This window comes from Erythrolamprus reginae, chromosome 1 (genome assembly GCF_031021105.1).
Source record: "Erythrolamprus reginae isolate rEryReg1 chromosome 1, rEryReg1.hap1, whole genome shotgun sequence".
NCBI lineage: Eukaryota > Metazoa > Chordata > Lepidosauria > Squamata > Dipsadidae > Erythrolamprus > Erythrolamprus reginae.
In genome coordinates this window covers 397,184,328-397,207,099 of record NC_091950.1, presented here as the reverse complement: position 1 = coordinate 397,207,099, position 22,772 = coordinate 397,184,328, and the positions used below count along the sequence as shown (strand labels likewise).

Genomic DNA, 22,772 nt, shown 5'->3' with positions numbered 1-22,772 from the left:
TGTAGATGACACTAATTGGGAGGAGTGGCTAATGCTGGCTGGGGACTTCTGGGAGTTGAAGTCCACACATTTTCAACTCGCCAAAGTTGAGATTCACTGCTATGGGGAAAACACTTAGTAAATAGTTTGACAGTGTTGAGGGAATTATTTGTTTAGCAGAGTGATGGCGTTTGGGAAAAAACTGTTCTTGTGTCTTGTCTTGGTGTGTTGAGGGGAGGAGTTGAAACAGTTTACATACAGGATGTGAGGGGTCAGTAAATATTTTCACCACCCTCTTTTTGACTCGTGCAGTGTACAGGTTGTTGTGGTTAGCTCTGGCCCTGCTCCTGCCCCAAGAACTGTGGATGTGGGGGAGACATCCACATGCTGCAGGCCTGTTTTGCCCCTGGTGGAATCTGCTGATGAAGGCTCCTCTGACCAAGAAGACATGAGTGACAGGGAGGAGGAGAGTGTGGCAGACAGCTCAGAAGGAGATCAATTATCTAGCTCCTCCTTGGATTCAGAACAAGAGTTAATGATACAGCCACACATGCAGAGAGTGATGCATAGGCAACAACAACAGAGATTATTATCGCAGAAAATGAGGCTACCTGTGGCTGGGTGGAGCTGTGGTAATTAGTGAGGCTGCTATAAATAGCAGCCTGTGGGTTTGGCCATTGTGGAGGATTATCTGATTGTTGTGTTTCGTGACTGCTTTACTGACTTTGACCTTTTGTGTGCTGATTTTTCCCCACTTTAAAACTAAACCAGGGCAAAGTGTGTTTCACTTTGTGAAAGAAGAAGGACTGTGAATTGTGTCACAGCTGCAAGCTAAGTATCTCAGAACTGATAAGGGACTTGTACAAATTACCAGTTTGTTTGGAGACGAGTGCTCTTTGCTATACCAAAAGAGGGCTTAGTTTAAGTGAATTTTTATTATAAAGAACATTGTTTTGAATTTTCAAACGTGTGTGTGTCTGAAATTGTATTTGTGCATTTTTGGGAGGATTCTACCAGAGAGCTCGACAGAACACAGGTCCTCAATGGAAGGCAGGTTGGCAGCAATTGTTTTTTCTGCAATTCTGATTATCCTCTGAAGTCTGTGTCGGTCTTGTTGGGTAGCAGAACCAAACCAGACAGTTATAGAGGTGCAGATGACAGACTCAATAATTCCTCTGTAGAACTGTATCAGCAGCTCCTTGGGCAGTTTGAGCTTTCTGAGTTGGTGCAGAAAGAACATTCTTTGTTGTGCTTTTTTGATGATGTTTTTGATGTTAGCCGACCATTTTAGGTCTTGAGATATGGTAGAACCTAGAAATTTGAAGGTCTCTATTGTTGATACTGTGTTGTCTAATACTGTAAGAGGTGGAAATATGAGCGGGTTTCTCCTAAAGTCCACCACCATTTCTACAGTTTTGAGTGTATTCAGTTCCAGGTTGTGCCTGTTGCACCAAAAGGTTAGTTGTTCAACCTCCCCTCTGTATGTGGATTCATCATCATCTCAAATAAGGTCAATCACTGTTGTGTCATCTGCGAACTTCAGTAGTTTAATAGATGGATCATTAGAGATGTTCTATGACATCGTTTCAAGATATTTGATATTGTTAAAATTATAGGGAAGGAATATACTGTACAGTTGGTTTATTTGATCACAGTTAAAATAAATATGTTATCTTTGATAACTATAGACTTTTCTTGACCAGAACTGAATGACAAGACTTTAAGTATTTGCTTATAGATAAGAGATGAAATGTGGGAAGAAAATATCCATGATTTGTTGAATTTTAAGCAAAGGTGATAAGTCACTAAAAATGTTTACACAATGTGAGGAAGGGAGAAGTTACTATTGAACATTTTCATCCCCAGGGAACAATTGTGACTGCCATCTTGACTTTTTTGACTGTTTTCCTCACTCTTCCTATTAATAACTCTGCTGGTGGGTATGATTTTGTCGTTCTGATGCATTTTCAACTTTTTGCTTTGGCAATTCCATTAATATTAATTTCTAATGTACTGTAGCATCTGTTTCTACAATATTCTGCCTGTGTCCTGGGACCCAGATGTTGTTAGATGCTTTGCCCATTCAAGGTGTTCCATCATTTAAAGGATACCAGGAACATCTTAACAGCTTATTGAAAAATACTCAGTGGAAGGCAACTGGTGAATTAGCATTTTCTTTATTTTTCTCTCAGTCAGAACAGGCAGGTTAAACAGATCAGTTAGGGCCGTGTTTCCCAACCTTGACAACTTGAAGATATCTGGACTTAAACTCCCAGAATTCACCAGCCAGCATTCTCTGGCTGGGGAATTCTGGGAGTTGAAGTCCAAATATCTTCAAGTTGCCAAGGTTGGGAAACACTGAGTTAGGGTATAGTCACTAATTCTCTCTCAGAGAAAGTGGCACCTCTTTTTCCCTATTTATAGGCTTCACAAAGTAACAAACTTTATTTGACATAGTAACAAATTCTCCCGCCGGAACGAACAGCCAATCAGGAGACAACATTCAAATCCTGCCCTTAGCAACTGTCTCTGCATATTTAACACTTGTTAAAAAGGCTCCTTCTTAATGGCCAGGCCACCTCCATTAAAAATGATGCAAAATTATCCTTTTTTTAAAAAAAAAAGTCTTAATTTCACAATTTGGTTTTATTGTGGGTTTTATACTCTGATTTATATGAGTGTTGTAATAAAACCAAAAATAGAAAACATACCAAATCAAATAAATAACAAAAGCAAATAAAACACGCACACACATAAACCAGGCTTTTCTCCATAGCAGAGAAGACATTTTATTCTGCTTTTTAAGGGGGGGGGTGTTTTGGAGGGGGTTTCCATTTTTTGCTAAGATTAGAACAAATTGAAAAAATATATATAACATTTTATTTATTGATATTTATAGTTTAACTTCTTGCTAGAGTCCAGAATGGTTTATATTTACAATGTGCACAATATAGAAGATATTTCCTCTCATAATGCACCAAAATAGCTCTGTAGTAGTGTCTTTTCCTGAGAAGAACTGGCATGTCTTCTTGGATCAAACCAAGGTCCATCTAATCCGACATCCTGTTTCCAACAGCTGCAAGCCAGATGCCTCCAGGAAGCCCACAAACAACTTATGAAGGCATGAAGTTCTGCTCTGTTGGTGGTCCCCCTCCCCATCTGTTGGTTTTCAGAGGTATATTGCCTCTAAACATGGAGGCTTCATTAAGCTAACCCAAAAATCTCTCCAGCTCTACCTTCTGTCTCCAGTGGCATTAGTTGGTGGATTAGATATTTTATAGACTGGGCCCAGAGGCAATATTCGTCCTATTATTTCTTCCCTTCATGCAATGCTTAGAAGTAAATTGTTTCCAAAATATAAGCTCCCTTGTTGGGAAATAATATATTTTTGTGGTTTTGTTGCTGAAATGTTAATTTTACAATAATTTCCCCTTCCTTTGCCTACTGCCATCCAAGATTTGTTTTGATTCCCCCTCAGTCAAACTGAAGTCAGTCATAATATCGTAAGATTTTCCTGACGACAACCCTACAAGGTTGCCTTATGATATGAGTGTCAAACTCATTGCCATCACGTGACATATTGTGACATTCCCCCCCCCCCCTCTGCGTGGAGCAAGGGTGGGCATGTCTTGTGCATGACACATCTGGCCTGCAAGCTGCCAATGTGACACTCCTGCTGTTAGATTGTTGTAATCTAGAGGCTGGAGACATTGTAGCTACTATCTCTATTTATTGATTAATAGCTACAAGTAAAAGAAAAGTAAGGCAAATGGGGATCTTGGCCTTTTTAAATAAGCTGCCAGTCAGAGGTGTGGCTTGACAGCCATTTTAATCTGCCAGTCGCACCTTAGCCAATCGGTGACCAGTATGTTAATTTAGGTGAGGTGCCTTCGTACACAACACCTGCCTTATGAGGACTGTATGGGGATTGATTGATTGATTGATTGATTGATTCGATTTTTATGCCGCCCTTCTCCTTAGACTCAAGGCGGCTTACATGTTAGCAATAGCGCTTCTTAACAGAGCCAGCATTATTGCCCCCACAATCCAGGTCCCCATTTTACCCACCTCAGAAGGATGGAAGGCTGAGTCAACCTTGAGTCGGTGATGAGATTTGAACCTACAGATCTACAGTCAGCTTCAGTGGTCTGCAGTACAGCACTCTACCTGCTGCGCCACCCCGGCTCAATTTATTTGTTTGTTTGTTTGTGCGTTCATTCGTTCATTTATTTATTTATTTATTCAATTTTTATGCCTCCCTTCTCCTTAGATTCAGGGCAGCTTACAGCATGTTAGCAATAGCACTTTTTAACAGAGCCAGCCTATTGCAGAGTACTGCACTCTACCTGCTGTGTCACCCCGGCTCTATAACAGTATATGATAGTAGCAAAAGAGAACAATAAAAAGAGAACAATAATTATTAAGAAACCAGCATCTGTCATTAATTGATCAAATAGTCAGTTTATTTATTTATTTATTTATTATTTGGATTTGTATGCCGCCCCTCTCCGAAGACTCGGGGCGGCTCACAACAAGTTGTTTCATGTCTTATCTATACCAACTGAAAATACAGTTATATAAAAACAACAACACAAATTCAAAATCAACCCATTAAAAGAAGATAAATATTAGGCAGCTTAATGGTGTGAAGGAAGGAGAGTGAAATTATAAGATGAGATGGGGTGTTGCTGTAATACATATTATATACAGACCAGGTGGGGGTTGCTAATCCCGCTGCTCCCAGTGCAGCACCATGTCTCCAGCGTGCATGGGAACATGTCCAAGCCAGATTTTGTTCCTGCGTATGTGCAAGAAGCAAAATCTTGCAAGGGGATGCACACGCATGTGAGATTTTGGCTTTTTTTTTTTGCTTCCCCGCATACGCAGAAGCAAAATCTCACTGAAATCTCACACATATGCACGTCGTCTTGCAAGATTTTGCTTCCCGTGCTTGCGCAGAAGCAAAATCGTCCTCAGAGGCACGTGCGCACGCGTCGAAAATGCGGAGCTACATGCGCAGCTCAATTTTTGCTACCGGTATGATGGCGTCTACCGTATAGGTAGGAACCCACTACTGTTACAGACGTATGTAGTGATTATTTGCATAGCTGCTGCTGATTGGTTAAACTAGCAGCGGGTAACATAAACTCCTGTCAGCGGCTAGCAAGCTTCAGGGAAGCCCTTAAAAGCAGCTTCCTTGCAGCCTTCCGGCAGTTCATATTAATAATAATAAATTAATAATAATTTATTAGATTTGTATGCCACCCCTCTCCAAAGACTCGGGGCGGCTTACAACAACAATAACAGTACAGTACAAATCTAATAATTAAAAAATAAAGTTAAAAACCCACTATCCTTTAAAAACAATCAATACTACACAATCATACCATACTCAAGTCCTACTAGTCAGAAGGGGGCGCATTAATCCCCCCATGCCTGGTAACATAAATGGGACTTCAGAGTCTTGTGGAAGGCGAGAAGGGTTTATTAGTTCTAACTAATAGACAATAAAGGTGCTGAACTGTTCCTATGACTCGCCCCTTCATTTATGCGCAAATCTAACACTGGCGACGAAGGTGGTGGAAGAAGAACTACAGAACAAAAGCACTTCGTGGCATCTGCAGCCATCTTAAGAAGCAAACCCCGAATTGTCTGGCCAACCTAGAGGATGACTAGACAGACATCTCCAGCTCCAGCCTTCTTCAACCTAAGGACAGAAGAATGGCAAATATACATGTTTCTGCATGTTCCTGGAGGCAAACAATTTCCAGGATCTGCGTGACAATAGGAAGAGGGTTTTCTTCCTCATCTACTGCGGGCCACAAACTTACAAAATGGCTCAGACCCTGGTGGCACTAATGGTCATTGAGTCCATATTCTGGTTAATGGTACAAACCAAAGTAACAGAACACTATGAACCCCCAGGCCCTCTGATGGTCAGCAGAAATGTATTTTACCATTGGCACCAGCCTGAAAGCAAATCAATCAATGACTTCATGGTGAAACTCCTGGAAATCACATCCAAATGTGAGTTCATCAACCCAGAGGAAATGATGGAGGACAGAATCATCTTTGGAATGAGGGAACCTGAATTTACAAAAGAAGTTGCTGATCCAGAGGGGAGCTACTTTTAAAGATGTAGTAGGGGAAGCATGAGCCACAGAATCCTCAGAAAACTCCACAGCTGACATCCGCAAAACCAGATCCAGAATCTGTCGCACTCATCCACAGACCAATTGGATGACAGAGGTCCTGAAGGAAGAAGAGGAGTACAAGGATGACAACCATGTACACAGCATAATTTAATTTAATTTAATTAATTTAATTTAATTTAATTTAATTTAATTTAATTTAATTTAATTTAATTTAATTTAATTTAATTTAATTTAATTTAATTTAATTTAATTTAATTTAATTTAATTTAATTTAATTTAATTTAATTTAATTTAATTTAATTTAATTTAATTTAATTTAATTTAATTAATTTAATTTATTTAATTTAATTTAATTTAATTTAATTTAATTTAATTTAATTTAATTTAATTTAATTTAATTTAATTTAATTTAATTTAATTTAATTTAATTTAATTTAATTTAATTTAATTTAATTTAATTTAATTTAATTTAATTTAATTTAATTTAATTTAATTTAATTTAATTTAATTTAATTTAATTTAATTTAATTTAATTTAATTTAATTTAATTTAATTTAATTTAATTTAATTTAATTTAATTTAATTTAATTCATTCAATTTTTATGCTGCCCTTCTCCTTAGACTCAGGGCGGCTTACAACATGTTAGCAATAGCACTTTTTAAACAGAGTCTGGGAAGGATGGAAGGCTGAGTCAACCTTGAGCCGGTGATGAGATTTGAACCGCTGACCTTCAGATCTACAAGTCAGCTTCAGTGGCCTGCAGTACAGCACTCTACCTGCTGCGCCACCCCGGCTCTTAATTAATCAAGAAAGGAGGAAGGAGAAGGGAATGGTAGTAGAAGGAGGGAGAAGGAGTAAGAAAGTAGGTAGTAGAGGCGGAATAGCCCCCTGAGATAGAAAGATGGAAGAAATATGGGTACAGATGAAACAATATAAAGCAAAATTGGAATGTGATCTAGTTTATTGTACTTGAAAAATGATATGTGCATATTAAGTTATATTGAAGGTATCTGTAGTTGTACGTTGAATGTGGAGAAAAATTTTAAAAAATTAAAAATGAAGTACAAACCAGACTTTACATTCTAAGAAATCAGGACATCATATCCAGCCAGCAACTATCGAGATCAGGGGTCTCCAACCTTGGCAACTTTAAGCCTGGTGGACTTCTACTCCCAGCCCATCAGTGTTCAAGGCTACCTCAAGTATTGTAGGCAGCGAGGAGCTGCAAAAAATGTTTACTACCATGCTGTGGGCATGGCTTATTGTGTGAGCATGGCTTGATAGTCATGTGACTGTGTAGGAGTGGCTTGCCAGCCATGTGACCAGGTGGGAGTGGCTTGACAATCATGTGAAGTTTTCAAATAGGTTCTTGGACTCTTTTTCAGTTGATTAAATGACATTATTTGAATAGCCACAAAAAGGACAAATGATAGACAGCATTATTTGTTGAGGAGCCCAATAACATTTTAAGGTTTTGCACTGATTCCACAAGGTTCAGTATGATGACAGATTAGGCAAGTAGCTCAATTTTCTTTAAGTGCTATAAAAGTTCAGTTCTAGATCATGATTAAAACAATTAAAGCGTTTATGGGTAAAAATATACTATTTAATTATTTCCTATCTTAAAAAGCAACTAAGGATCATATTCAGGTACTAGAGAAGGAAGGACAATTAAAAAAACTATTAAGTATTTAATAAATAGTGCATAAATCTATTACCCCCGCTGTATCCCCCCCGCCAGCCCTACATTACTGATTGTAGGGCTGCACTCAGCAGCAGAACATGGTCTCGTTCCCACAGTATAGACTGGCCTGCGGTGAGAAGAGTAAAATTAGGGCAATTTTCCCTCTGGATAGATAAAATTCTGGATAGATAAATTGCCATTTGGATGAATTCTTGACTTGAACGTGAGTTCAAGACTCAAACTGTAGCCAGCAATATGATTGTGGCTAAATTAAAGAGTGAAGTCATTTAGATACAAAAAAAGGAAGACCTTTCTGCCCAAGTCAACACTGGGGAGGTTATTACTAAAAGCAAACTGTTCTGCTTCATTTTCTCTGAGTCTGGGACAGTTGGATTTTGCATCTGTATACTGTATATGTATGCTGTATCTGGACCTGTAAGCACACTTGGCCAATAAAATTCTATTCTATTCTATTCTGTTGTGTTGTGTTCTATTCTATTCTATTCTATTCTATTCTATTCTATGGACTGCAACTCCCAGAATTGAGCTGGCTGGCGAGTTTGGGGAGTTGAAGTCCACACATCTGAAAATTGCCAAGGTTGAAAAACTCATAGTTGAGGCTCTGTGAGCACAGTTTTCACATCAAAAGATAGGAAAAATGTGGAGCAGTTGGAGAATTCTGGGAGTTGAAGTCCACACACCTTAAAGGTGCCAACATTGCTTTAGAAAAGGAGTCTCCAACCTTGGCAACTTTAAGACTCATGGACTTCAACTCCCAGAATTCCTCAGCCAGCAACACTGGCTGAGGAATTCTGCAAGTTGATTGCTGTTAAAATTTGAGACCCCTGCTTTAGAGGACAAAGTAGCATGAACATAACACCTGTCTGCCCTTTTTCGAAGCAGCCCCACCTAAGGAGCTGCTTCCTTTGTAACAGCAGATGGCAGCATCAAACCAACCTTAGCTGATAGAAGGAGGACGAGGAGGAGGAGGACGAGGAGGAGGAGAGGAGGAGGAGGAGAAGGAGACTATCAGATTTGTTAATATTTGAATAGAGTGCCACTAAGAAATTCTAAGGTTTTAAGTTGCACAAGGGCATTAAAAAAAAACCCAGAAGACAATGGCAAATGCAACCATTTTGTTGCTATGAGCTGAATCTCTACTTGTGTAATCTCCTGTTTCTTTTGATTTCAACAAAGCGTCCCACTGTTTCTTAGAACCGGTAGCGCTGTTGGTGGGAGGCCCCGCCCACTTGACCGGATTGCTTCTGTGGATGTGCAAGAATTGGTAGAATAGAGTAGAAATAGAATGGAGTGGAGTGGAGTGGAGTGGAATGGAATGGAATGGAATGGAATGGAATAGAATAGAATAGAATAGAATAGAATAGAATAGAAGTTCTTTATTGACCAAGTGTGATTGGATACACAGGGAATTTGTCTTGATGCATATGCTCTTAGTGTACATAAAAGAAATGATACATTCAAATGCATTTTAACCTAAACAAGTGCAAAGTTATGTATATTGGGGCAAAGAACTCCAATTATATCTACCAACTAATGGGGATCAAGCTTTCTGAGACAACCCAAGAGAGGGATCTTGGGGTTTGGGTGGACAGCTCAATGAAGATGTCAACCCAGTGTGCAGCAGCAGTAAAAAAAAGTAAATTCCATGCTTGGCATGATTAGGAAGGGAATCAAAAATAGGTTGGCAAGTGCTGTTTTGCCTCTGTACAAATCTATGATGAGACCTCACTTGGATTACTGTGTACAGTTCTTGTCACCGCACCTCAAGAAGGATATAATGGAACTGGAAAAGGTGCAAAAAAGGGCAACAAGAATGATCAAAGAAATGGAGCACCTCCCTTATGAAACCAGGTTGCAACGCCTTGGTTTCTTCAGCCTTGAAAGACGGCGTTTAAGGGGTGAATTGATCAAAGTGTACAAAATCATGCATGGGATAGAAAAGGTGGATAGAGAAAAATAATTTCTGTATCACACAATACTAGGACAAGGGGGCACTCCGTAAAGCTCATAGGTAAGAAGGTGAGGACAAATCAAGGGAAATATTTCTTCACCCAGAGGGTCATTGGTTTATGGAATTCACTTCCAGAAGAGGTCGTGACTGCTGTCAGCCTGGATAGCTTCAAGGCAGGATTAGACAGATTCATGGATGCCAAGTGTATCGGTGGTTATTGATACAGATGTCCAAGTGCCACCTCTATGTTGGTTGAGGCAGGCAGGATTCCCTTGAGTACCATTTGTTGAGGGTCAAGGGAAAGGGAGGGTCTGGCCTCCTCTTTCTGCTCAAGATCCCCATGGACAATTGGTGGGCCACTGTGTGACACAGAATGCTGGACTCGATGGGCTTTGGCCTAATTCAGCATGGCTCTTCTCATGTTCTTATTTGTCAACAATCAAAAGGTACAAAATAATTTACAGCCCACCACTGCATGGCACCGTAAATAAGGAAACCAAAATGAAAAGTAGCCATTCTTAGCACATTTATACTGTACATATAAACCACTAGGCATTTAACTGATCCGCTTAACCACGTTGCACAAAGGCAAACCGCTTGACGGGAAGTTTGAAGTGCCACCCAGTTGTTAGAGCTTTTGTCAACAGCAGTGCTGTTTCTGACTGAAAGCTGATTAATTACCCTTTGAAAATTAGGCTGCCTTGGAAGGAATGAAGTATGCAGATTCCTAAATGAGGATGTCAAAGTGTCTCGTCTTTCTAGCAGCCAAATTCTTTCCCAGAAAGACATCTGAAACCTCCTACGATGGATTCTTATTTTGTATACATGGAAGTATAACATTCCTTCTACATAGGGGTGAAATGCTCCCAGTTCTCTCATGCCTAGCGGTTGTAGGAGAGCCAATCACGAAGGGAGCATGAAGCTCCGCCCACCTGCCCGAACGCCACCATGAGCCGCCCCGAGTCTTCGTAGAGGGGCGGCATACAAATCTAATATATTATTATTATTATTATTATTATTATTATTATTATTATCATCATCATCATTATTATTATTATTATTATTATTATTATTATTATCATGGTTCTTTTACCCTCTGCACATGTGCAAAGCCTTCTGTGCATGCTCAGAGGGTAAAACATAGAAACATAGAAGACTAACGGCAGAAAAAGACCTCATGCTCCATCTAGTCTACCCTTATACTATTTTTTGTATTTTATCTTACAATGGATATATGTTTATCCCAGGCATGTTTAAATTCAGTTACTGTGGCTTTACCAACCACGTCTGCTGGAAGTTTGTTCCAAGCATCTACTACTCTTTCAGTAAAATAATATTTTCTCACGTTGCTTTTGATCTTTCCCCCAACTAACTTCAGATTGTGTCCCCTTGTTCTTGTGTTCACTTTCCTATTGAAAACACCTCCCTACTGAGCCTTATTTAACCCTTTAACATACTTACATGTTTCGATCATGTCCCCCCTTTTCCTTCTGTCCTCCAGACTATACAGATTGAGTTCATTAAGTCTTTCCTGATACGTTTTATGCTTAAAAGAACCCAAATGGCGGTGTCCAGGTGGGTGGGTGTCTCTTATAGTATTTTTCCCTATGCAATGCATCAGTCAATCATGCTCCCCACCCACATCGCATGGCTGTTGGGCAGAAGAGTGCCAGGCCATCGGATAGCAAGGGTTGCAATTTTTGACAATTTCGGAGTACAAGTACTGGAAGTAAGGAGGGACAGTCCACACTGATGTTTCCCAACCTTGGCAAGTTTAAAGAGGTGCGAACTTCAACTTCAGTGAAGGGCTACCAAGATTTTTACTACCACACTATGGCCATGGCTTATGCAGGACGCCCTGCATTTTCTTTCAACATCTTTCAGTGCAAATTGGGTGCTCTGGGGTGGGGCTCCATTTTTGCTAACCCACTGAGTTTCCCCCCCCCATCTGGGCAGTAGCCCACCCCTGCAAGGACCCTAAAGATCTTCCAGTTCAACCAGGGGTGGGTTCCCACCGATGCGCACCAGTAGCAGCTGGCTGCTGCTTTTAAAAGCTTCCGAAAGTTAAAAGACTGTAGTGGTAGAAGAGTTCCAGTTTCTGTCCTGGGTGGCTTTTTAGACCAGTAAAACCTGGCAACTTAAGATGTTTGAACTTCAACTCCCAGAATTCCCTAGTGGGCAAGCTGGCTAGGGAATTCTGGGAATTGAAGTCCACATGTCTTAAAAGTTGCAGAGTTTTTAAAACCCTGTTTTAGACAAAGGGGCTTTTGAGTCGAGAGAAAGGTGAGCTGGGTTCATGTGTTACACTAGCGTAGGCTAAAATGGAGATGGGTTTATTTTGTTAAGTTCAACATGTTGTGCGAAATCAGGGTGAGGCAGGACACTTGCGTTTATTTATACTTTTATTTACCAGGTACCGGTATATATTCTGCCTTTTTTCCTGGAGCCCAGAATAACTTCCATGCATCTCTCTCTCTCTTCATTGCAGGATGGCACAGTGGTTAGAGTGCAGCACTGCAGGCTACTTCAGCTAACTGCTCGCTTTAGTTCAGCAGTTCAAATCTCACCACCGGCTCAAGGTTGACTCAGCCTTCAATCCTTCTGAGTTGGGTAAAATGAGGAGCCAGATTGTTGGGGGCAAAATGTTGATTCTGTAAACTGCTTAGAGAGGGCTATAAAAGCACTATGAAGCGGTATATAAGTCTAAATGCTCTTGCTATAATGCTATTTATCCTCATAACAGTTTTAAAGAATAGGCTGGGCTAGGAAATCTAGAGGGTGGGACCATATTTTTTAAAAAGTTTGGTCTTCAATTGCACAATCCTAAGTGTTTTTATTCTTCCTGCAGATACTCCTATTGGGCTAAAAGAGAATAAATGATCCAATGAATTTCTATGCGTAGACTTGAATTTGCATCTACCTGTCCTAGTGCAATATTTTAATCCTTGCATTATACTGTTTCATCATTTATTCTTTGCTTCTGTTTCTGTACCACATTCACAAAAGCATTTGCCTTTTTATAAAAAATGTTGTTTGGAGAAGTTGCTACCGGACTCCTGATATTTTCCCCCGCCACCATAGACTAAAATGTCTCTCCTTCTACAATATTGACATTGGGGGGGATTCAACTAGAGATCCCTAATGGATCACAGGTCAGATCGATGAAACAGAATGAGGGGGGGGGACCCCAATGAGTTGTCTTGTGTTGTGCTCCCAGAGAAAAGCTCAAAGCTTTGAAGAAATTAAAATTTCTTCAAAATTTATGCCGTGGGGGTGCAGTGGTTGGAGTGCAATGCTGCAGGTTACTTCTGCTGACCCGTCAGCTGCCTGCAATTTGAAAGATCAAATCTCACCAGGCTCAAGGTTAACTCAGCCTCCCATCCTTCCAAGGTGGATAAAATGAAACATAGAAGAAACATAGAAGTCTGACGGCAGAAAAAGACCTCATGGTCCATCTAGTCTGCCCTTATACTATTTCCTGTATTTTATCTTACAATGGATATATGTTTATTCCAGGCATGTTTAAATTCAGTTACTGTGGATTTACCAACCACGTCTACTGGAAGTTTGTTCCAAGCATCTACTACTCTTTCAGTGAAATAATATTTTCTCACGTTGCTTTTGATCTTTCCCCCAACTAACTTCAGATTGTGTCCCCTTGTTCTTGTGTTCACTTTCCTACTAAAAACACTTCCCTCCTGAACCTTATTTAACCCTTTGACATATTTAAATGTTTCGATCATGTCCCCCCTTTTCCTTCTGTCCTCCAGACTATACAGATTGAGTTCATGAAGTCTTTCCTGATACGTTTTATGCTTAAGACCTCCCACCATTCTTGTAGCCCGTCTTTGGACCCGTTCAATTTTGTCAATATCTTTTTGTAGGTGAGGTCTCCAGAACTGAACACAGTACTCCAAATGTGGTCTCACCAGCACTCTATATAGCGGGATCATAATCTCCCTCTTCCTGCTTGTAATACCTCAAAATTGTTGGGGGCAATAGACTGACTCTATAAACCACTTAGAGAGAGCTGTAAAAGCCCTGTGAAGCAGGATATAAGCCTAAGTGCTATAGCTAAAGGCAAGAGGATTTGATGCCTTTGACATCTTGCAGCATGGCTGAAACGGGCTTAGGTTGAGCAGAAGTGGAAAACACAGTCCCTGTACATGCTCAGAGGCAATTTCTCAATCATCAGTCCTGCCATTTAAAAAAAAAATTAAATCAGAGTTATGTGCTCTGGCATTCATTCGGTTTCTCCCTAATCCAGCTATTGTGAGACTTCTTGGCTAATGTGAATTATGTTGGCTGCCAAAACAAACAAACAAGCAAATAATAACACGCCCTTAGGATTAGAAGCTTCTTCAATGTGTCCTTTTCCCCCTGTAACCCTGTATGAACAGAAAAGATACACGCACACAAACACACAAACAACACACAATTCTAGTAACATACAGAATTATTGTTTCTTTCTGTATAGCTTTTGGCATCATTCTTTTTTTCCTGGGAAATAAACCCGTTTAGTTTTTCTAAACGCAGCCCAGGTTAGAGAACTGCAGACCCAGTTTCTTCCCCAAACCCGCAAAAATTTTAATCTTAGACTGTCTACAGTTGACCTCTCCCCATTTCTAAGAAGTCTTCAAGGGTCGTGCATAAGCGCACCACTGTGCCTACCATCCCTGTCCTACTGTCCTCTTTTATCATTACTTTTTACTTATGCTACATTTAAGCTCAAACTGCCCAAGGAGCTACTGATACAGTTCTACAGAGGAATCATTAAGTCTGTCATCTGCACCTCTATAACTGTCTGGTTTAGTGCTGCAACCCAACAGGACCGACACAGACTTCAGAGGATAATCAGAACTGCAGAAAAAAACAATTGCTGCCAACCTGCCTTCCATTGAGGACCTGCATACTGAACGAGTCAAAAAGAGGTGGGGAAAATATTTACTGACCCCTTGCATCCTGGACACAAACTGTTCCAACTCCTACCCTCAAAACGTCACTACAGAGCATTGCACTAGACACAAGAACAGTTTTTTCCCCAAACGCCATCACTCTGCTAAACAAATAATTCCCTCAACACTGTCAGACTTTTTACTAAATCTACACTTCTATTTCTACTAGTTTTTCTCATCATTCCTATCATCCTTTTCCTCCCACTTAGGACTGTATGACTGTAACTTGTTGCTTGTATCATAAGATTTTTATTAATATTGATTGTTTCTTCATTGCTTATTTGACCCCTATGACAATCATTAAGTGTTGTACCACATGATTCTTGACAAATGTATCCTTTTTTATGTAGGTTGAGAGCATATGCACCAAGACAAATTACTTGTGTGTCCAATCACACTTGGCCAATAAAATTCTATTGTATTCTATTTATACAAACTACTCCTATCCTATACGTGTTTGACAAATAAATAAAATAAGTAAGTAAGTAAGTAAGTAAAGAAAGTAAGTAAGTAAGTAAGTAAGTAAGTAAGTAAGTAAGTAAGTAAGTAAGTAAGTAAGTAAGTAAGTGAGTAATTCTGATAGTTTTGTACCAGGCAGCTTGGAAACATCCAGGCCAAGAGCCAGAAGAAAGAAGGAGTAGGCAGATACCAATAAATAAATAAATAAATGAATGAATGAATGAATGGATGAATGAATGAATGAATGAATAAATAAATAAATAAATAAATAAAGTACATGGTTACAAAAAAATCAAGATGGCAGCCATAATGCTTCAATAAAAGTTCTGCCATCAGTGTGGTAACACATGTGGTTAACATCTTGATTTTCTTTTCACTGTGAATTGAGGTCATCCCTGGCAGGTACTATCTGTATTGAACAAGGACTTGCCAAAAAAACTGACATGGTACACACTATGATTTGCGTGGGAAACGTTGGAAGGGTCTGTCAACATCCTTAATAGCATTAGCATTTAGCATTTAGACTTATAAACCGCTTCAATGTGCTTCTCTAAGCCATTTACAGAATCAGCCTTATTGTCCCCAACAATCTGGTCCTCATTTTACTCATCTCTGAAGAACGGAAGGCTGAGTCAACCTTGAGCGGGTGGTGAGATTTGAACTGCTGAACTACAGCTAGCAGTTAGCTGAAGTAGCCTGCAGTGCTGCACTCTAACCACTGTTCCACCCCTTCTCTATTTTTCTTTGAAGAAGTTTCATTTCTCATCCAAGAAGCTTCTTCAGCTCTGGACTTCCAAAAGTCCACTTGCCTCTTTGAAAAGCACCATTGGGACAACCATGACTGAGAATCTCCATAGACAACTGTTCTACTATGTTTTGTACTGCCCCTTGAGCTCTGTTATCAGAATTTCAGAAGATCTTTATTGGACCAAGGATGTATTTCTAGAGACTATATTTCTCATAGCCTATGAGAAGACTGTGTTTCCGATAGTCATTGATCTGATGCCTCCAGGAAGACCCTCAATAGAGTATAGGGTATCCAGCAACAGAAGACCCTTCTGTTGCTGGATACCCAGTTTCTTCTTATGACCAGAAACAATGTTGCCCATAATCATGTCCACCTCCTGCTCCTCCTTTTCATCCTCCACAAATTGGCTCAGTCCCCTTTTTCTAAGCAAGCTGTCAACATAAGACCATAAGAAGAGCCATGCTGAATCAGGACAAAGCCCATCGAGTCCAGCATTCTGTGTCACACAGTGGCCCACCAATTGTACATTTCTTTCTTTCTTTCTTATTTATTTATTATTAGATTTATATGCCACCCTTTTCCGAAGACTTGAGCAGAAAGAGAAGGCAAAACCCTCCCTTTCCCTTGATCCTCCAACAAATGGTACCCAAAGGAATCCTGTCTGCTTCAAACAATATAGAGGCGGCACTTGGACATCCATTTCAATAACCATCGATACACTTGGCATCCATGAATCTGCCTAATTCTGCCTTGAAGCTATCAAGGCTGACAGCGGTCACGACCTCTTCTGGAAGTGAATTCCATAAACTAACGACCCTCAGGGTGAAGAAATATTTCCCTTTATGAATAGAATAAAATAGAATTGTTTATTGGCCAAATGTTTATTGACACACAAGAAATTTATCTTGATGCATATACATTTGTCAAGAATCATGTGGTACAACACTTAATGATTGTCTTAGGGGTCATATATTTCCTCACTTTCTTACCTGTGAGCTTTAGGGAGTGCCCCCTCGTCCTAGTATTGTGTGATAGAGAAAAGAATTTTTCATGCATGGGATAGAAAAGGTGGATGGAGAAAAGAATTTTTCTCTATCCACCTTTTCTATCCCATGCATGATTTTATACACTTCGATCAAGTCACCTCTTAAATGCCGTCTTTCAAGGCTGAAGAGACCAAGGCGTTGCAACCTGGTTTCATAAGGGAGGTGCTCCATTTCCTTGATCATTCTCGTTGCCCTTTTTTGCACCTTTTCCAGTTCTATTATATCCAACACTGGATCTTGTAACACTAGGTTCCAAATAGAATGCTTCATTATAGAGAGAAACTACGACCTTGGGAATCTGTGATCTCGTGCATGCAAAACATATACTTAATCATTGGACTATAGTCAATATGAGCCAACTTGGCTTTCCAGGCCAGGAAGCCACATCAGCAAATTCCCTTTTTAAAAAAGCATTTAAAATGTCTTCTTCTCAACACAGTGATATAAATTAAGTCCTACTAAATTATATCTCTCCTCTCCTGTCAATTCACACAGAATTCTGATGCCGGCATCAGCTCTCTTCTGGGAGACATCATAATATTGTGCTCTCCAATAATTTGGAAGTTCTCCCCCTCCCTGGATCTTCTGGGCTGGGGAAGTACACTCCAAATGCCCTTCTTTGGCGAGCCGAGCTCCATTTTTCTTGTTTATGGCACCAGACTGAATATTTTTTGATCTAATCAAACAGATTTGCTTAGTGCCTTCCAAAAAGTTGACATTCTTTCTGAAAACAATGGCAGTGGGCCAGTGAATTTGCTGCCAGTGCTGGAAAAGGCATCACTTTCTGGCATCAGAAGTCCATAAAATAAAAGGGCTTCTTAGGTGGTAGGGAAGGAAGTCCATATCCTTGGAAAAGAGGGCTCCTCAAACCCTCAAAATGCACCACGTCTTCCTCACAACAGACAGTATCTGTTTTGTCCAGGACGAGGTAGATATTTTTGGCTGTTGTCCTAATTTGCCTTCCACTGTCCAGAAAACATTGGGTGATATGAGAAGAACCAGGGTCTTATTGGTAATGGCACCCAGATTGTGGAATTCTCCGCCCAACCTTTGTTTGATTCAAGTTTTCCTTAATGAGGCAGACCATATACAAACTGTCGATTTATGCTAAGAATACACACAAACATGTTTTAATTACCACAAGTGTAATTAATATGTTCTTACCTTACCTTTTAGAACTTGTAGAGGAGACTGTTTTTTAATGTATTCTTTGAGCGTATGCAAATTATATTCTAGTCACCTAGTGAATCTCATATATCACGATCTTCCCTAGCCCTACCATCTCCTTAGAAACTTTTATGACAGCTTCTAATAACATTTTAGAGAACCTCAGGGGTTGTTCAGAATGTTAAAGCTCTGTAGTGGGCTTCAAGGGTTATTTATATTTCAATATTCAATATTATTTCAATAGATAGATAGATAGATAGATAGATAGATAGATAGATAGATAGAGCTATATATTCAATATATAGATATAGCTATATATTCAATATATAGATATAGCTATATATTCAATATATTATTATTATTATTATTATTATTATTATTTATTTATTAGATTTGTATGCCGCCCCTCTCCGTAGACATATATCTATATAGATATAGATATATATTCAATATATGGATGTAGATATATATTGAATATATATATATATATATATATATATATATATATATATATATATATATATATTCAATATATGGATATAGATATAGATTCAATATATAGATATAGATTCAATATATGGATATAGATACATGTTCAATATATAGATATAGATATATATTCAAACTGAAGTTTGTATTGCTTTACTTTAGAAGTTCAGGACTCTTCGGCACTTTTGATGATATCTTTTTTGAGAAATCAACACCTTTCATTTTTCAGCTGAAAAATCCAAAGCTTGAATTTACACATCTGAGAACCCAAACAAATTGTTTCCCATCATTAAATCATAAGCCGCACGAGGCAGGCATCTATTTTAATCAGAGTTGTGCTCAATCAATTGTTCTATCTATCTATCTATCTATCTATCTATCTATCTATCTATCTATCTATCTATCTATCTATCTATCTATCTAAAAAAACACCAGGCATACAGTATTGTCTTTAAAAAAAAAAAAAAAGCTCTCTCCAGCAACTTGGTCAGGATGGTAGATGAATGTTATTCTATCTGGGCAAAGGAGGCCCCAGTGGGTGGATTCCCCAGACCTATGCGTTTGAGTGGATCAGGGCCAGGGGGTCTCCAGGCTTAAAACTTCTGGATCCCAGAGCCTCACCATCAATCCTGTTGGTTCTTCAGCTGATTTGTGAAGGGCCTTTTGGGTTCTCTCCCCCTTCTGACAAAGAGGCTGCAGGACCTTGACCCATCCCGGAATCCTGCCTTGGTCCAGGTGTCGGCTGTGCCCGAAAAAACCGAATCTGTCCACAAAACAAAAAACTCTTCGAAGATAAGTTCTCTGGACTCTCCTGCTTCATTTCCCCTGGTGCCTTCCCCCCCCTTCCCTCCTTCCTTTATTTTTCCTTCCTTCCTTCCCTCCATCCCTCTTCTTTCTTTCTTTCTTTCTTTCTTTCTTTCCTTCCTTTCCTTTCTCTCTCTCTCTCTCTCTCTCTCTTTCCTTCCTTTCTCTCTCTCTCTCTCTCTCTCTTTTAGCGGGGACCCCCAGCCCCGTTCTTCCTGCTTCCTCCCCCCACCTCCTCAACCCAATACCCGCGGAGTGGAAGAGGCGACCGCGTCCCCGAGCCCCTCCCGTCCCGACGCTTTGCCTCCCTCCCTCCGTCCGTCCGTCAGTCCGTCCGTCCCCCCCCACACGGCCAGCCACCTGACCTCCGGCCTCGGGGGTCTCTCCTCGGGCTGGGGCGGGCGGACGGACCCGAGGCGGCGCTTCGCTCTACCGAGCCGGAGGCGGTTCGGTCCCCGCTCCTTCCTTTCCTCTCCGCTCAAAGTCTCCTTTGGCAGGCGCGCTGGGTTTTTGGCAAAGGGACGGCCCCGGTCTGAAGCCAGTCCAAAGCAGTTTGTGGAGGGGAGGGGGAGAGAGAGAGAGAGAGAGAGAGAGAGAGAATGAAGGTAGGGAGGGAGGGAAGGAAGGAAGGAAGGAAAAGAAAGAGAGAGAAAGAGAGAGAGAGGAGGGAGAAAGAAAGAAAGAAAGAAAGAGAAAGAAAGAAAGAAAGAAAGAAAGAAAGAAAGAAAGAAAGAAAGAAGGGAGGAAGGGAGGGGAGGAAGGAAGGAAAAGAAAGAGAGAGAGGAGGGAGACAGAAAGGAGGGGGAGAGAGAGGATGAAGAGAGAGAGGAGGGAGAGAGAGAGGGAGAAATAAATAAATAAAGAGAAGGGAATGAGGAAGGGAGGGAAGGAAGAAAAAGAAAGAGAGAGAGACAAAGAAGGAAAGAAAGAAAGAAAAGGAAAGAAGGGAGGGAAGGAAGGAAAAGAAAGCGAGAAAGAGAGGGGACACTCGTGGCTTTGCCCTCTTCCAATGACGTCGTGTCCCGAGCCCTTCCCCTCCCATCCCCTCCCTCCTCCTCCTCCCCCCCCCCCCCCGCCTTTCCCCCTCACATCTTTGGAAGCCACAATTAAGCAGCACCGCCGGGGATAAAACGCTCGGGCTGCCAGCGGACGCGGGCATTGCAGCGAGAGGAGATGGCCAGGCTGCGGACTTCGTGCCTCCTCCCTGGAGCCCTCGTTCTCCTGCTTTCCAGCCTCCCGGCTTCGTGGCAAGGAGGTAAGAGAAGCACCTCTCGGGCGGAGCGGGCGGTTCTGCACCCCACCAGCCGCCGCCGCCGCTGAGGTGCTTTCCTCCTCGAAGCAAGCCGGGCTCGGCCGTCTGCCTCCCCCCCCCCCGCGGTTGTGGGGAGCCTCCTCCGCGCCTCCATCTCAGCTCCGGCTTTGGGGGGGCTCCGGGAAGCCTCCCCTCCCCAGTCTGAGCTCTCCTCCTGCCTCACCCCACTCTGGGCAAAGCTTCTCCGGGTGCTTTGGTGGAAGGGAAGGGGGCGAGGACCTGGGGGCTGCAAAGCAGTAGTAATAGCATAGCAAGAGCATTGAGACTTATATGCCGCTTGGTAGTGCTTTTTTTTACAGCCCTGGTTAAAAAATTATTTTTTTAAAAAAAATGGCAGGACTGATGATTGAGACATTGCCTCTGAGCATGTACAGGGACTGGTTGAGATACCACAATCTGAGGTCAGTTGGGGGGAAACAGCAGAAGCAACATGAGAAAATATTATTTTACTGAAAGGTAGTAGATGCTTGGAACAAACTTCCAGCAGAGGTGGTTGGTAAATCCACAGTCACTGAATTTAAACATGCCTGGGATAAAAATGTGTCCATCCTAAGATAAAATATAGGAAATAATATAAGCGCAGACTAGATGGACCAGGAGGTCTTTTTCTGCCATCAGTCTTCTAGGTTTCTATGTGTTTTCCAGTTCTGTCCAACCGAACCCGTTGCAGCCCCGCTACAAGATGACAAAGGCACAAACAGTGGTTCCAGGGCATCAAATCCTCTTGCCTTTAGCTATAGCGCTTAGGCTTATATCCCGCTTCAAGATGCTTTTACAGCCCTGTCGAAGCGGTTTACTGAGTCAGCCTATTGCCCCCAACAATTTGGGGTCCTCGTTTTACCCACCTTGGAAGGATGGGAGGCTGAGTCAACCTTGAGCCTGGTGAGATCTGAACCGCTGAACTTCAACTAGCAGTTAGCTGAAGTAACCTGCAGTGCTATACTCTCTAACCACTGTGCCTGAAGGGGGGGCTCTTCTGAGCCCCCTTTTTCCTGTCCGTCTTGGAGGTTCTCAGAAACCCAGGGCTCCCAAGAGAGACACTGATACTGCATTTTCAATAATAATAATAATAATAATACTAGTAATAATAGTAATAGTAATATATTAACATATTAAATATGTTAAAGGGTTAAATAAGGTTCAGGTGGGAAGTGTTTTTAATAGGAAAGTGAACACAAGAACAAGGGGACACAATCTGAAGTTAGTTGGGGGAAAGATCAAAAGCAACATGAGAAAATATTATTTCACTGAAAGAGTAGTAGATCCTTGGAACAAACTTCCAGCAGATGTGGTTGGTAAATCCACAGTAACTGAATTTAAACATGCCTGGGATAAACATATATCCATTGTAAGATAAAATACAGGAAATAGTATAAGGGCAGACTAGATGGACCATGAGGTCTTTTTCTGCCGTCAGTCTTCTATGTTTCTATGTTTCTAATAGTAATAGTAATAATAGTACTAATAACAATAGAAATAATAATATTAATAATAGTAGTAGTAATAATAATAGTTATAATAATAAAGCAGCCAATACTTCTGCTCCGTGAATCGGGATGATTTGGAAGGAAGGGCAGAGTTGGGGGGAAATGGGGTGTGAAGAAGAGCGCTCCAAAGTGTCCTTAGACCATCAGAGCTCAGGTGCATCTCTAGAAGCCTTCCCAAATGCTTTACACTCAGCTCTGGGTCCTGGCAAGCAGGTTCTACCTGCAGAGCATCTCTGAAGGTCGGGCAGGTTTCTGAAGCAGACGTAGGATTTGCAGACCCAATGGGAACCCCTGGCATTTTCTTGCCCCTTTTTACTGTAGAGTGGAAGGACAGGGTCTCATTCACTGGTTAAGAAGCCTCACCTGCAGGGGTTCTTGCAAGTTATGTGGGTCCCCTCTCAGTGTAAGGGACAGACAAAATTCTTCACCCACTCTCCATGTAGAAACGCAGGGAGATGTGCCCATTTCAGGGACCAAGACAAACGTTGGCTGCCCAGGATCAATCTGGAGAGTC

At 41.0% G+C, this 22,772-nt stretch overlaps 1 protein-coding gene and 1 long non-coding RNA gene across 30 annotated transcripts in view; one reads left to right on the top strand and one right to left on the bottom strand.

The window, feature by feature from the left end:
• Nucleotides 1-19,276: 19,276 nt before the first annotated feature.
• On the bottom strand, nucleotides 19,277-19,893 carry LOC139157878 (uncharacterized). The gene is made up of 2 exons (XR_011557582.1): nucleotides 19,825-19,893; nucleotides 19,277-19,418 (listed from the first exon to the last, which is right to left on the bottom strand). It is a non-coding gene; the product is annotated as an uncharacterized lncRNA (long non-coding RNA).
• A 19-nt stretch (nucleotides 19,894-19,912) lies between these two features.
• Nucleotides 19,913-22,772, top strand: part of ELN (elastin) — a 174,894-nt gene continuing 172,034 nt past the window's right edge. For 21 of the 29 annotated variants that reach the window (XR_011557580.1, XR_011557578.1, XR_011557579.1 and 18 more), the window contains exon 1: nucleotides 19,913-20,714. Coding sequence is in view for 26 of the 29 variants with exons in the window: in XM_070735086.1 (XP_070591187.1) it covers nucleotides 20,633-20,714 (82 nt within the window). In the remaining 3 variants the exon portion in view is untranslated. The remainder of the gene's footprint in view (nucleotides 20,715-22,772) is intronic. The other 8 variants (XM_070735093.1, XM_070735091.1, XM_070735094.1 and 5 more) reach the window with 1 other exon arrangement.